This window comes from Oryx dammah, unplaced genomic scaffold (genome assembly GCF_014754425.2).
Source record: "Oryx dammah isolate SB20612 unplaced genomic scaffold, SCBI_Odam_1.1 HiC_scaffold_3, whole genome shotgun sequence".
Taxonomy (NCBI): Eukaryota; Metazoa; Chordata; class Mammalia; order Artiodactyla; family Bovidae; genus Oryx; species Oryx dammah.
In genome coordinates, this window is record NW_024070187.1 from 57,523,838 (window position 1) to 57,535,168 (window position 11,331).

General features: G+C 41.2%; 1 protein-coding gene across 1 annotated transcript; it reads right to left on the reverse strand.

The window, feature by feature from the left end:
• Positions 1-1,715: 1,715 nt before the first annotated feature.
• On the reverse strand, positions 1,716-4,800 carry TLR10 (toll like receptor 10). The gene has a single exon (XM_040238011.1). It carries the CDS (start codon positions 4,717-4,719, stop codon positions 2,281-2,283), a length of 2,439 nt encoding a protein of 812 aa, XP_040093945.1. The 5' UTR covers positions 4,720-4,800; the 3' UTR covers positions 1,716-2,280.
• Positions 4,801-11,331: the final 6,531 nt, after the last annotated feature.

Consider the following 11,331-nt stretch of genomic DNA (forward strand, 5'->3'; position numbering starts at 1 on the left):
GAGTGGGTTGCCATGCCCTCCTCCAGCGGATCTTCCTGACCCGGGAGTCAAACCCAAGTCTCTTGCATCTCCTGCATTAGCAGGCAGATTCTTTTTTTACTACTGCACCATCTGGGAAGGCTTTCGTAAGTTAAGAAAAACCAAATATTGGTAAATTCACTGATTCAAGCTATATTCAGGAATCCTTCAATTATGGGTTCTCTGTCTTTTCTTCCAAACTTTAACCTATGTCTGATCTTACTCTTTGGCTTCTCAGAATTCACCTTCAAATTCCACTCTCTGTCTTGAAGCCAGGCTTCCCAAGTGGCTCAGTTGATAAAGAATCCACTTGCAGTGCAGGAGACGCAAGCAGATGCAAGTTTCCCAGGTCAGAAAGATCCCCTGGAGGAGGGAATGGCAACCCACTCCAGTATTCTTGCCTGGAGGATCCCATGGACAGAGGAGCCTGGCGGGCTACAGGCCATAGGGTCGCATAGAGTTAAACCTGACTGTGCAACTGAGCATGAATGCACATCCCGAAGCCAGCTGAGTACCTGCTAAGTTTCTCTAGTTAACCCAACGTCCATTCCATGCAAGTTCATTGAGCATCTTTTCTGAACCACGGACTGAACAAACTGCTGCTGATACAAGGCAAAGGGAAGTCTGTCCTTAGCTTTGTGGAGCTCATAGGGAGAATGGGTTTTAAAAACATATGTAATCAATTTGGTGATATAAATATGTCCAAAGTGTTATAGAGAATAGAGGAGCATCATGCTTGGGGAAGAAATGAGGAAGGTTTCAAAGAAGAGTCAATATTTGGATTTTGCCTGAAGGATGTATGAGATTTCCTGAACAAGCTAGGGCTGGAAAGTATCACAGGCAGGCAAATGCAAGTCCTAGAGTCTGGGCACATAAAGAGAGACACATGTTCTGAGAAAGGGCCAATAGTTCAAAAGGGCTCAGTGATAGGAAGCAAGGACATATGCGGTGATGGTGTCAGATCTTATAGGCATTTCCTTCCTTTATCATGCGGGTGAGCCACAGACATTTTCCTAATCAGGGAAAGAACATGTTTGTTCTTGATGCTCATTTTTGAAATATAATTTTGCAAACTTCAAGAGAGCTTGTTCTCTTTCAATGATTTGTGAGGCTAGAAGGGAAGATCAAAGAAAATGAGTAGGAGGTGTAGGCTTTAAAAATTATCTTTAGGACTTCCCTGGTGGTCCAGAGGTAAAGAATCTACCTGCCAACGCAGGGGACCCGAGTTTGATCGCTGGCCTGGGAAGATTCCACATGTTGTGGGGTAACCAAGATCATGTGCCACAACTACGGAAGCCCACGGGTCTAGAGCCTGTGCTTCTCAACAAGAGAAGCCTCCACAATGAGAAGCCTGCACAGCACAATGAAGAGTAGCCCCCACTTGCCACAACTAGAGAAAGCCTGTGAGAAGCAACAAAGACCTAGCACATGCATGCATGCCAAGGTGCTTCAGTCATGTCCAACTCTTTGTGACCCTATAGACTGTGGCCCACCAGGCTCGTCTGTCCCGTGGGATTGTCCAGGCAAGAATACTGGAGTGGGTTTCCACACCCTCCAGAGGATCTTCCTGACCCAGGGATCGAACCCATGTCTCCAGTGGCTCCTGCACTGCAGGCGGATTCTTTGTGACTGAGATACCGGGGAAGCCCCAGAGTCTCAGTGCAGCCAACAATAAATGAATAAGTAAATAATAAAAATACTTTATATATAAAATAACATTTTTATTGTTTTCTCTGCTTGCAAAAGAAATATAGATTCATTCCAAGCAACTCCAACATTATAGAAATATACAACATAGAAACCAACTGCTGTAATCCAAACTCCCAGACCCAAACACACTGTTACTACACCAATGTGCCAGTCTAGGTTCCTTTAGACTCTTATTTCAGTGTACAAACCAAGATACAATTTTCTCCATACCAGTTAGTAAATACACAGCAACCTCAGTTTTAATGGCTATGTAATATTCTGTTATGTTAATGTACTGTGATTTAGTAGATCAATCCTCACTTTGTGGGCATTTGAGCTGTTTTCAGTTTTTTAGGATTATAAACAATGCCAGGATGAACACCATTTTTACATAAATCTTTGCAAAATGTGTTTCTATAGGATACATTCTTAGAACTCTTTCAAGGAACTAACATGAAGAAATGATAATTTTTCATTTTAATAGATATTGCCAAATTGCCATCATAAAGGTTGTATCAATTTATATCCTAACAGTATATGTAGGTCCCAATCTCCCTAGAAGTGGGTGGGGCCCTACAGGCAGTCTGTTCTGATCAGAGAGACTGCAGAACCTCGAAATGCTTCATTCAGTTCTGTGAATGTCTGTAGTTCACATGTCCCTGTGGTGTCTAACAAATTAACATGAAGAGCAGCTCGAAGGTTTGCCCAAAAGAGGCCACATTTACGCCTATCCTTGGGCCATTCCAAGTATGCCTTCTTTTCCATGAGAGCTTTCAGCTTAGGATATCTGGTAGGGATGCAGTAAAGTGGAATGGGTTCCAGTAAGATAAGAATTATGTAATCAAGACTTTCATGGAAGAGATTGTGGTGGGCAAAGTAGGGTTCATAATGGCACCATTCAGTCTGGACAAAGCTGGGAGACAAAACGAAGATGGACTTGTAGCTTTTCTCAATGCAGTTTATGGTATCTTCAGTCATGCTCTTGCCAGGGTCAGAGTTTCCCTCATGAAGGCAAATCAGAACAGAACCATCTTCTTTCTCTAGACTGGGAATCAATTCATACTTCACCCAGGCAGAATTGTGTTCACTGTATGAAATAAACACATGGAATTGGACACTTCTTTTGAGTTGCTCCTGAGTTGTCTTCCTAACCCTGAGCCATGTCTGAGCCCATTGATGTAGCATCCTGAGATACCAGGGCAAATCAAAGTGGAGGCAGCAGAAGGCCACAGCCAGCCCCAGAACGAGCATGATAACCACCATGGTGACAATCAGCAAACCTGTGTTGCAGGATATTTCTGGAAGATGAACATCCTTTAACTGAGTGCCCTTTAGATTCAGAGGGTATTCACAGATGTATGAATCTGACCATCCAACCATCATGCCCTCTGAGTATTTTCCAAGCTGAATGAAATCTCTTAATTCACAAGTACACCGGAATGGATTTCTTCCTGCATTTAGAGTTTTAACTTCCTGGCAGCTCTGGAAAAAATCCAGAGATGAGCTGAGAATTAAGTTCATTTCAACATTCAGAACTAAGAGTCTTCTGAAATGACTGCACCCAGGAAGATCAGTTAGAAAATTAAATGCAAGATTTAACTCTCGCAAAGATGTCAGGTGAGTAATCTCTTTAGGGACAGTTTGAATTTTGTTACTATTCAGGTCCAGTATTTGAATGTTTCTAGGCAAGCACCTGAAAACAGAATCAGCAAATTTGTTGAATGACAAGTTCATGGTGACCAAGGTTTCTGGCCACAAGCAATTTTCACCATTTTCATGTTGTAACAGATTTTCACTCAGATCTAAGTGCCTCAAGGATGTGTTGCTGGCAAAGTAACTCACTAAGGAAAGCGTCTCCAATTTATTGTCCTTCAAGATGAGAGTTTTCAAATGAGGCAATTGGATAGATTTTTTAAACACATCATCTGTTAAGATATTATTAGCAAAATTTAAATATTGGAATCTTGTAGGATACATAGGGAACAGCATGTGAGGCATTTGTGCATCTGATATTGTCAAGTTTTCTATATCCATTTTGGTGAAAAGCAAGTAGATGCTCTCCTGGGGGATATTAAAAATTCTAAAATGTACATGTTCCAGTTTTATAGTTCTCATCACAGTATGTGAGTAGTCAAATGAATTGTGGTCAAGATAAACCTTACCTCCAAAGGTCACATGTTGAATCAGGAAGTACTCTACTGATGTATGCCAAACCAGTTGGAAGATGAGGAAAAGATCGTCCCAGGACAAGTCAACTTTATTAAGTAACAGAATGGATGTCTTGGCATTCTCTAAAATAGGATTTTGTTGAGATCCATAACTTGTAAACTGGCTCTTTTGCACATCTATATTAGTGACTTCTAATATTTTTGAAGTTTTGATTCCATCATGCAAAAGAACCCAGAAATTTGTGTTCACTGGTAACACAATGTGAAGTTTTGTTGTGTTTAAGATGGGCAGGCTACCTTCTTCATAATGAGATAGGGTCCTCAATCCTAAGAAGACAGTATTTAGATGCAAATGAGCAATTTTCTGAAAATCTGATTTTTGTATTTTCGCCCCACTCAAACCTAGGGTTTCCAGGTGTGACATGTTGCCAGTCTCTACACAGATAGGCACGGTGTCAAAGTCATTGAAGGACAGATCTAAATGTCTGAGACCTGCCAGTGAGAACCAGGCTACACGTTTCAGTCTGTTGTTAGATACATCTAAGTATCTTAACTCCTTGTTGAATTCAAAGGTCTTGATATCCAGCTCTTGGATTCTGTTGTGGCACAGAATCAAAACTTTCAGTTTAGAGAGAGAACGAAACTCTGAATGCTGGAGTTGAGAAAGGAGATTATAGGACAAATCCAGTGTGGTTGTTACTGGGGTCAAGTCTTCAGGAACCTTTCTTAAAGACATGCTGGAGAAGTTGGCAGTCAATTCCCTTTCTTCTGGCAGCTCTGAAGCCCCACTAAGCACAGACGTAACAATACTACAAAATATGTAAATGCTTCTGATATGTCTCATTGTAATTCCAAGGATTTTACCACTGGTTCACCTCAGATGAATTTTATCACACATTACCTCACATGAATGAGGAAGATGAATTCAAATCCTGGGAAGACAACATACCGTTAGGTGGTTATATGATTTGTTAAACCCTGTAGGACTTTTCTTTAATGCCAACATCTGATTATATTCACCAAGAATTTGGAATAGGGTCCCAACCCACTTACTGAATCTTTGACTTCATCTCAGAGGTTGGCTCATAGATTTCCAAGCCAGTTGCTGTGTTACACCCCCATCACTGACACAAGTCAAGATTCCCCAAAGGGAGATAGGTACATCATAATTGGCAGAAGTGCCTCTCACCCAGTTCAAATAACGAACAGCTTTGCCAGGTCATGTTCAACAATCCCCACCACCACCACCACTACATCCCCTTCCAATAGCCTGAAAGCTTTAGGAAGATTAAAAGAAATTTTTAAAAATTAAGACATTTTTCAAAGAGCAGTTTAAGATTCACCGCAAGATTAAAGCGAAGGTACAGAGATTTTTCCATATCCCTCCTGCCCCAACACATGCACAGCCTGCCCCATTATCAACCCCTCCCCCCCAATCAGAGTGATGCATTTGTTACAATTGATGGAGCTACACTGACTCATCATAGTCACCCAAAGTCCATCGTTTATGCTATGGTTAATTCTTGGTGTTGTACATTCTAAGGTTTTGGACAAATGTATGATGACATATATCCACCTTGTCTGGTAGCATCTCCAGACCACATTGACTCTCCTGCAAATGAGGCAGTGGCCATTTGATGTCTTTTTGGACAGCAGCTACCATTCACTGATATTCCATACACTGACTCTTAAAACCACCACCTTGTAAGGTAAGTGCTATCACTATTCAGCCTTTATAGGTATAGAATGTGGTTCTTAAAGAGGTCCTGAAACTACACCACAGTCACAAACTTAATTCATGGTGAGGGCAGAACCTGGGCTCTTAACCACTCTGCTATCTTGTCTTCCTAGGATGAGTCAAGATAAATCTGCTTTCAAAATATGCTATAATACATGAATCATGATAAAATTGTATCTCTCTAGGTCATATTGATTCTTCAATGTTCCCTTAAACACAGTTCAAGAAATCCAGCAAAAAAATCTGCAAGTGCCACCCAACTTAGGTTTTAGATCAGTTACTTACAAGGACTAACTTGGATGAAGCCATTTAGTTAAGCACTGTCTTGTTGAAGCTACTGTATTTAGGAGTCACTTGTTGTAGCTCCCTACCTATGTCCTACCTAATGTATCGATACTATTGCACTTAGAATGAAATCCAGACTCCAAATGCTAAACCATAGCATCCTCCATGTGCTGCTATTGCTTCCTTCTGGGATCTCATTTCATATCTCTCTTCTCTTGGCCCACTGTACTCCAATCACACTGCCCCTCTCTTTGTTCCTTGGCTACATCATCTTGCCCCGACCTCAGCTTGGGATGCTCTTCTCTCATCCTTCCTTGGCCAGATCTTTCTTATCATTTAGGTCTTGGCTTAAAGTATATCGCCTCTAAGAAACCTGATTTGACCACTTAATCTAAAGAGGCCATTTAGATTAACTTGCTATTTGTTCCCTTCATCCTATTTTATTTCTCTACAAAATAGAGCACTGACCACTATGTGAAACTTTTGTTCATTTATTTATTTGTTGACTACCACTCCCACCTCTCACCCATGAGAGAAGGGGTCTGACAATCTCGCTCACCTCTGCATTCCAAGCAGAGAGATAGCGCCTAGTACATGGCATGTGCTTAGTAAATATACATTATATGTATATAAGCAGATTAATGATCTCAATATTGTATTTCTTAGCACAGTGTGGTATATAATATGCTCTCAAAAATATATAGCAAATGAATTAATTGGAGTTATGAATTCCTGTTATAATGTAGTACATGATGATTAGAGAATGAGTTTAGTGATAGAAATTAATATGTCTGGGTTTCAGTCCGACCTTAATGTCTCACTGGCTGTGATAACTTAGATTATTCATTTAACTGCTGAAAGGTTCTGTTTTCTCCTTTGTAACATGGGTTTTGTGCAAAGCTGTTAAAGAGATAATATGTATAAACCACTTGGTCTGCCCTGGTGGATCAGATAACATCATGCCTAGCATGTCACAAATGGTAGCAGTTATCAGGGCCAAGACTAGGGTGGTTTCAGCACAGATTTTGAGAGGCACCAAGAAACTTGTTAATCAAGATAAATAATATTTTAATAAAATTTTTAAAGTAAAATTAATGTAAAACCCACAATGAACAAAATATCAAAAAATTTTTTCATAAAGACAGGATTAGTACTACTTTTTTCCTTGACTTTTCTTCTTCTCAGGCTCCACTATGGCTTGTAGGACACTGGCAGTTTATAGACATTAAGATGATGCGGGTTTTTAACATTATTACCTCAAAGAGTACTTCAATTCATACGAACTCATCTTAGGTTGCTCCTATGTCTAGGAGCTAGAACCCTTGAAAAGTGCAGCAAAATCTAACCCACTTGCTTTATCTGTAATCCTGTAAGTTGAGATATTATAGCTTTCATGTTTTACTCATCTCTTCTCTTTTTTACCCAGTAACACAATCTCATCTGAAACTTATTCTAAAGAAGTAAGCGGAACTGACTCTGAACTTCTCTTAATATAATAGAAAGGTCCTCTCTCTCAGGCAATGCATATAAATTATGCCATTTCATTTAAACATTTAAAAAAGTAGGATGTAAACTTTTGATGAAAGATGCAATCAATAAACACATTTTTATTATGGTCATGCTACTCTTACTGGCTGCTGAAAGCAGGTGAAAAACAGAATGATTTTTTAAAAAATAGCTTATGATTTAAAAGTCCAAGTCAAAGTCAAGTGAAGTGAAGTCGCTCAGTCGTGTCCGACTCTGCGACCCGTGGACTGTAGCCCACCAAGCTCCTCAATCCATGGGATTCTCCAGGCAAGAATACTGGAGTGGGTTGCCATTTCCCTCTCCAGGGGATCTTCCTGACCCAGGGATTGAACCCAGCTCTCCCACATTGCAGGCAGACGCTTTAACCTCTGCACCACCAGGGAAGCCCTGTCCAAGTCAAAAGACATCATAAAATAAAATGACAATCGGTGGCTTGCCAAATACTTACTCTAATCTCTCTTTTCCAAATGATGAAAAAAAAAAATGGAGAAGGGGTTTAAAACCCATCCAATATTGGAAGATCTTTACAAAATAAGAGTAAGAATGACTGACATTTTATGAGTGTTTCCTTTTTCCCTGGCACTGAGATAAATGCTTTCCATACATTATTTTGTTCAATCTTCTCAATAACCCAACAAAATGATGGATATTTTTATCCCCATTTCGCAAATGGAGGAGCTAAAACCAGAGGTTAAGTCACTTGCCCAAAGTGAGCCAGTGAATAATTGCTAGAGCATGAATTTGAACCCAGACCTATCTCGTCCCTTCAGAATGCAAGCCGAAGGCATTTCAAACTGTGAAATGAAATAGCATAGAGTGTGATTACCGAGACTAATTTCGTTGGCAGGCTTAGTGCTACCGTGGTCTCTTCCTCACTTCCTACATACGTGCCTCTCTCGAAGCTATCTATGCTCTGCTAGGGGTCATGAATTTCAAGAAACCAGAAAAATGAAACCCAAATTCTCAAGCAACTGCAGGACAATTCCTCAGATCAGCAGTGGTCAATACTAAGCCCAATGTCACTCACTAGTCATTAACCTTCAGATTAGTATAGGCAAAGTAATAAATACTAAAAATCTGAACAAGGCTACTTTCTTCCCATTATGGAATAAGGATGACAAATCTGAAAATCTGAATAAATCTTTTCCTCCCATTTTCTTTAGAAAAGACCCACACAGCCCTTCTCTCTTTTTCATGAGTGTTACATCAGTCAAAGCTAGAGTTCTTACCCTCAGGCTTGCAGTGGCTCCACAGAGCTGCAGGTATGGAAGATTCATGCACAGGACCAGAACTGGCTGCAGAAGTGGCTGAATCAAGCTTTTCTGTGAAGCGTACCCTCCTTTGCCCTCTGCTGCATGCTGGTGGCATTACATGTTGCATGAGTTCATGCAACCTTAGGTTATTTTTTAAAGAATTGCATGTTTGGGAACACATGTACACCTGTGGTGGATTCATGTCAATGTATGGCAAAACGAATACTGTATTGTAAAGTAAAATAAAGTAAAAATTAAAAAAAAAAAAAGAATTGCAGTGAAATACTGGTGGTTCAGATGGTAAAGAATTTGACTGTTACCCACTCCAGTCTTCTTGCCTGGAGAATTCCATGGACAAAGGAGCCTGGTGGGCTGCTACTGTTCATGGGGTCAACTTGGACATGACTGTTCAACTAACACACACATAAAGTAAAATTTGCCAGTTTAGCCATTTTAAGTGTACAGTTCAGTGGCACTAAGTATGATACATTTACATAGCTGTTCAATCATTAGTATCATCCATCTCCAGTACACATATTTTATAGAGCCCTCTTATAAAATCAAATAAAATAAACACTTCCGTTTTTTTGTGTCCGAAGACATATTCTTCCCTTTCCCAGAGCCCAGCGTTCTTAAATATTTTACACTCCCAGTGAATGGGGAATTTTTCTTTACTTATGTTTAAATTTAATTTTCAAAACCAAGTCAAGCCAACTTAGAAAATGGTGAATCTGGTCCAGACAGAATAAGAAACTTCCCCAGGGCCATTCTCCAGTAAGAGATGGAGTCAAGATTTAAAGCTGAGTCTATCTGACTCCAAAGCCCAAAATTTTCACTACTTCAGGTGCCCAAGGGTTTGTATACTATTCCTTCTGCCCTGGAATTTCTAGAATCTTAAAATCTTTATTTGCAATTAGCAGTAAGAATAGTAGGCTCAGAACTGTATGTGCTGATATCTTTGGCTAGTGATTATTTTTTATTCCCTTCAAAAATATTTCCCCTTTTTTTCCTTCCCTTTTTCTCCCTCTCCTCTTACTTTGGGCTTCAGCAATATCTGACCCGATATTCTTCTATCTCTGTCTGTCTGTCTGTCTTTCTCTCTCTCACACACACACACACAGTCAGTCACTCGTATACATTTCTTCCCTCATGCCTTCCCCTGATCTCAAACTTCTTTGTGCTGTATTTATGCCTTTGTATATAACTTGAAACCAACAGAGAGCTTTGGATTACCTCAAGTGGTGGAGGTTTATTTTAAAGACACTGCAGATAAAGAGAGAAAGAGCCCCCAGGAAGTGAGGAGGCTCAGCAGCACAGGGCCAGGCTTCACAAAGAGCTGGAACACTGGCTACTCAGAACTCCCCGAGGCAGCCCTGACGCCCACCTTGCTGTACCCGCCTAGGTGGGCAAGGGCTGTTCTCTACTCTAGTTATGACTCGGCTTCTCTTTGACTCTTTCTGCTTCACGTTTGAATCCTAGCTTCTCTTTACTGCTGCCTTTGCTTCTATTTCTTCCTACTTTCTGCCTTTCTCAGTGTCTTAAGGGCAGAGCGGAGCCTCATTGTGTGGGTGCTTCCCCCAAGCTAAGAAATCTGACTTGGCTCTTTGTCTCATCATCCAAAATGGAACATCTCTATTGGTCAGAGGACCCCCGGACCACCTAAGGGTCTACAGGCCTATTTTCTGTCTTGCCTTTGGTAGGGCCTAGGGCCCCAGTGCAGAGCGGTAGGAAAATCACACGACCCGTCAGCCCACCCGAAGGAGCTGCTTTCCCCCTGAAGCTCTTGCAGTATGGCACATAGTCTGGTGTGGAAAATATGTTGTTTTGGTAGAGCTCTAGTTTAATTATAAATATCAGTGAGAGAAAATAGTCACAAGTTTTTCCAGAATTTTTGAAAAAAAAAAAAATTCTCACGTGGGCTTCCCTGGTGGCTCAGAGGTTAAAGCGTCTGCCTCCAATGCGGGAGTCCTGGGTTCGATCCCTGGGTCAGGAAGATCCCCTGGAGAAGGAAATGGTAACCCACTCCAGTATTCTTGCCTAGAGAATCCCATGGACGGAGAAGCCTGGTAGGCTACAGTCCACGGGGTTGCAAAGAGTTGGACACGACTGAGCAACTTCACACTTTCCTGAATTTCTGGAAAAAAAAAAAATCCTCACGTGATTAGGGAATTCAAATTGTTCATCATTCGTTTACTTCACTCGATGAGTATAAGGCGGGGAGAAAATTTTAAAATTTTGCAAAAGCTGGGGTGTTCTTTACCACTGAGCCACCAGGGGAAGTGAAAGTGAAAGTCACTCAGTCGTGTCTGACTCTTTGCGACCCCATGGACTACACAGTCCATGGAACTCTCCAGGCCAGAATACTGGAGTGGATATCCATTCCCTTCTCCGGGGGCTCTTTCCAACCCAGGGATCGAACCCAGGTCTCTCACATTGCAGGCGGACTCTTTACCAGCTGAGCCACAAGGAAGTCCAAGAATACTGGAGTGGGTAGCCTATCCCTTCTCCAGTGGATCTTCTCAACCCAGGAATCGAACCGGGGTCTCCTGCATTGCAGGCGGATTCTTTACCAACTGAGCTATCAGGGAAGCCGAAGCCACCAGGGAAGCCCCAAACAAATAAGCAGTGGAAGCCTAATAATTTTGCAGAGATT

What these genes read in the sequence shown, in the direction of transcription:
- TLR10 (XM_040238011.1), bottom strand. Translation starts at nt 4,719, where the DNA reads ATGAGACATATCAGAAGCATTTACATATTTTGTAGTATTGTTACGTCT.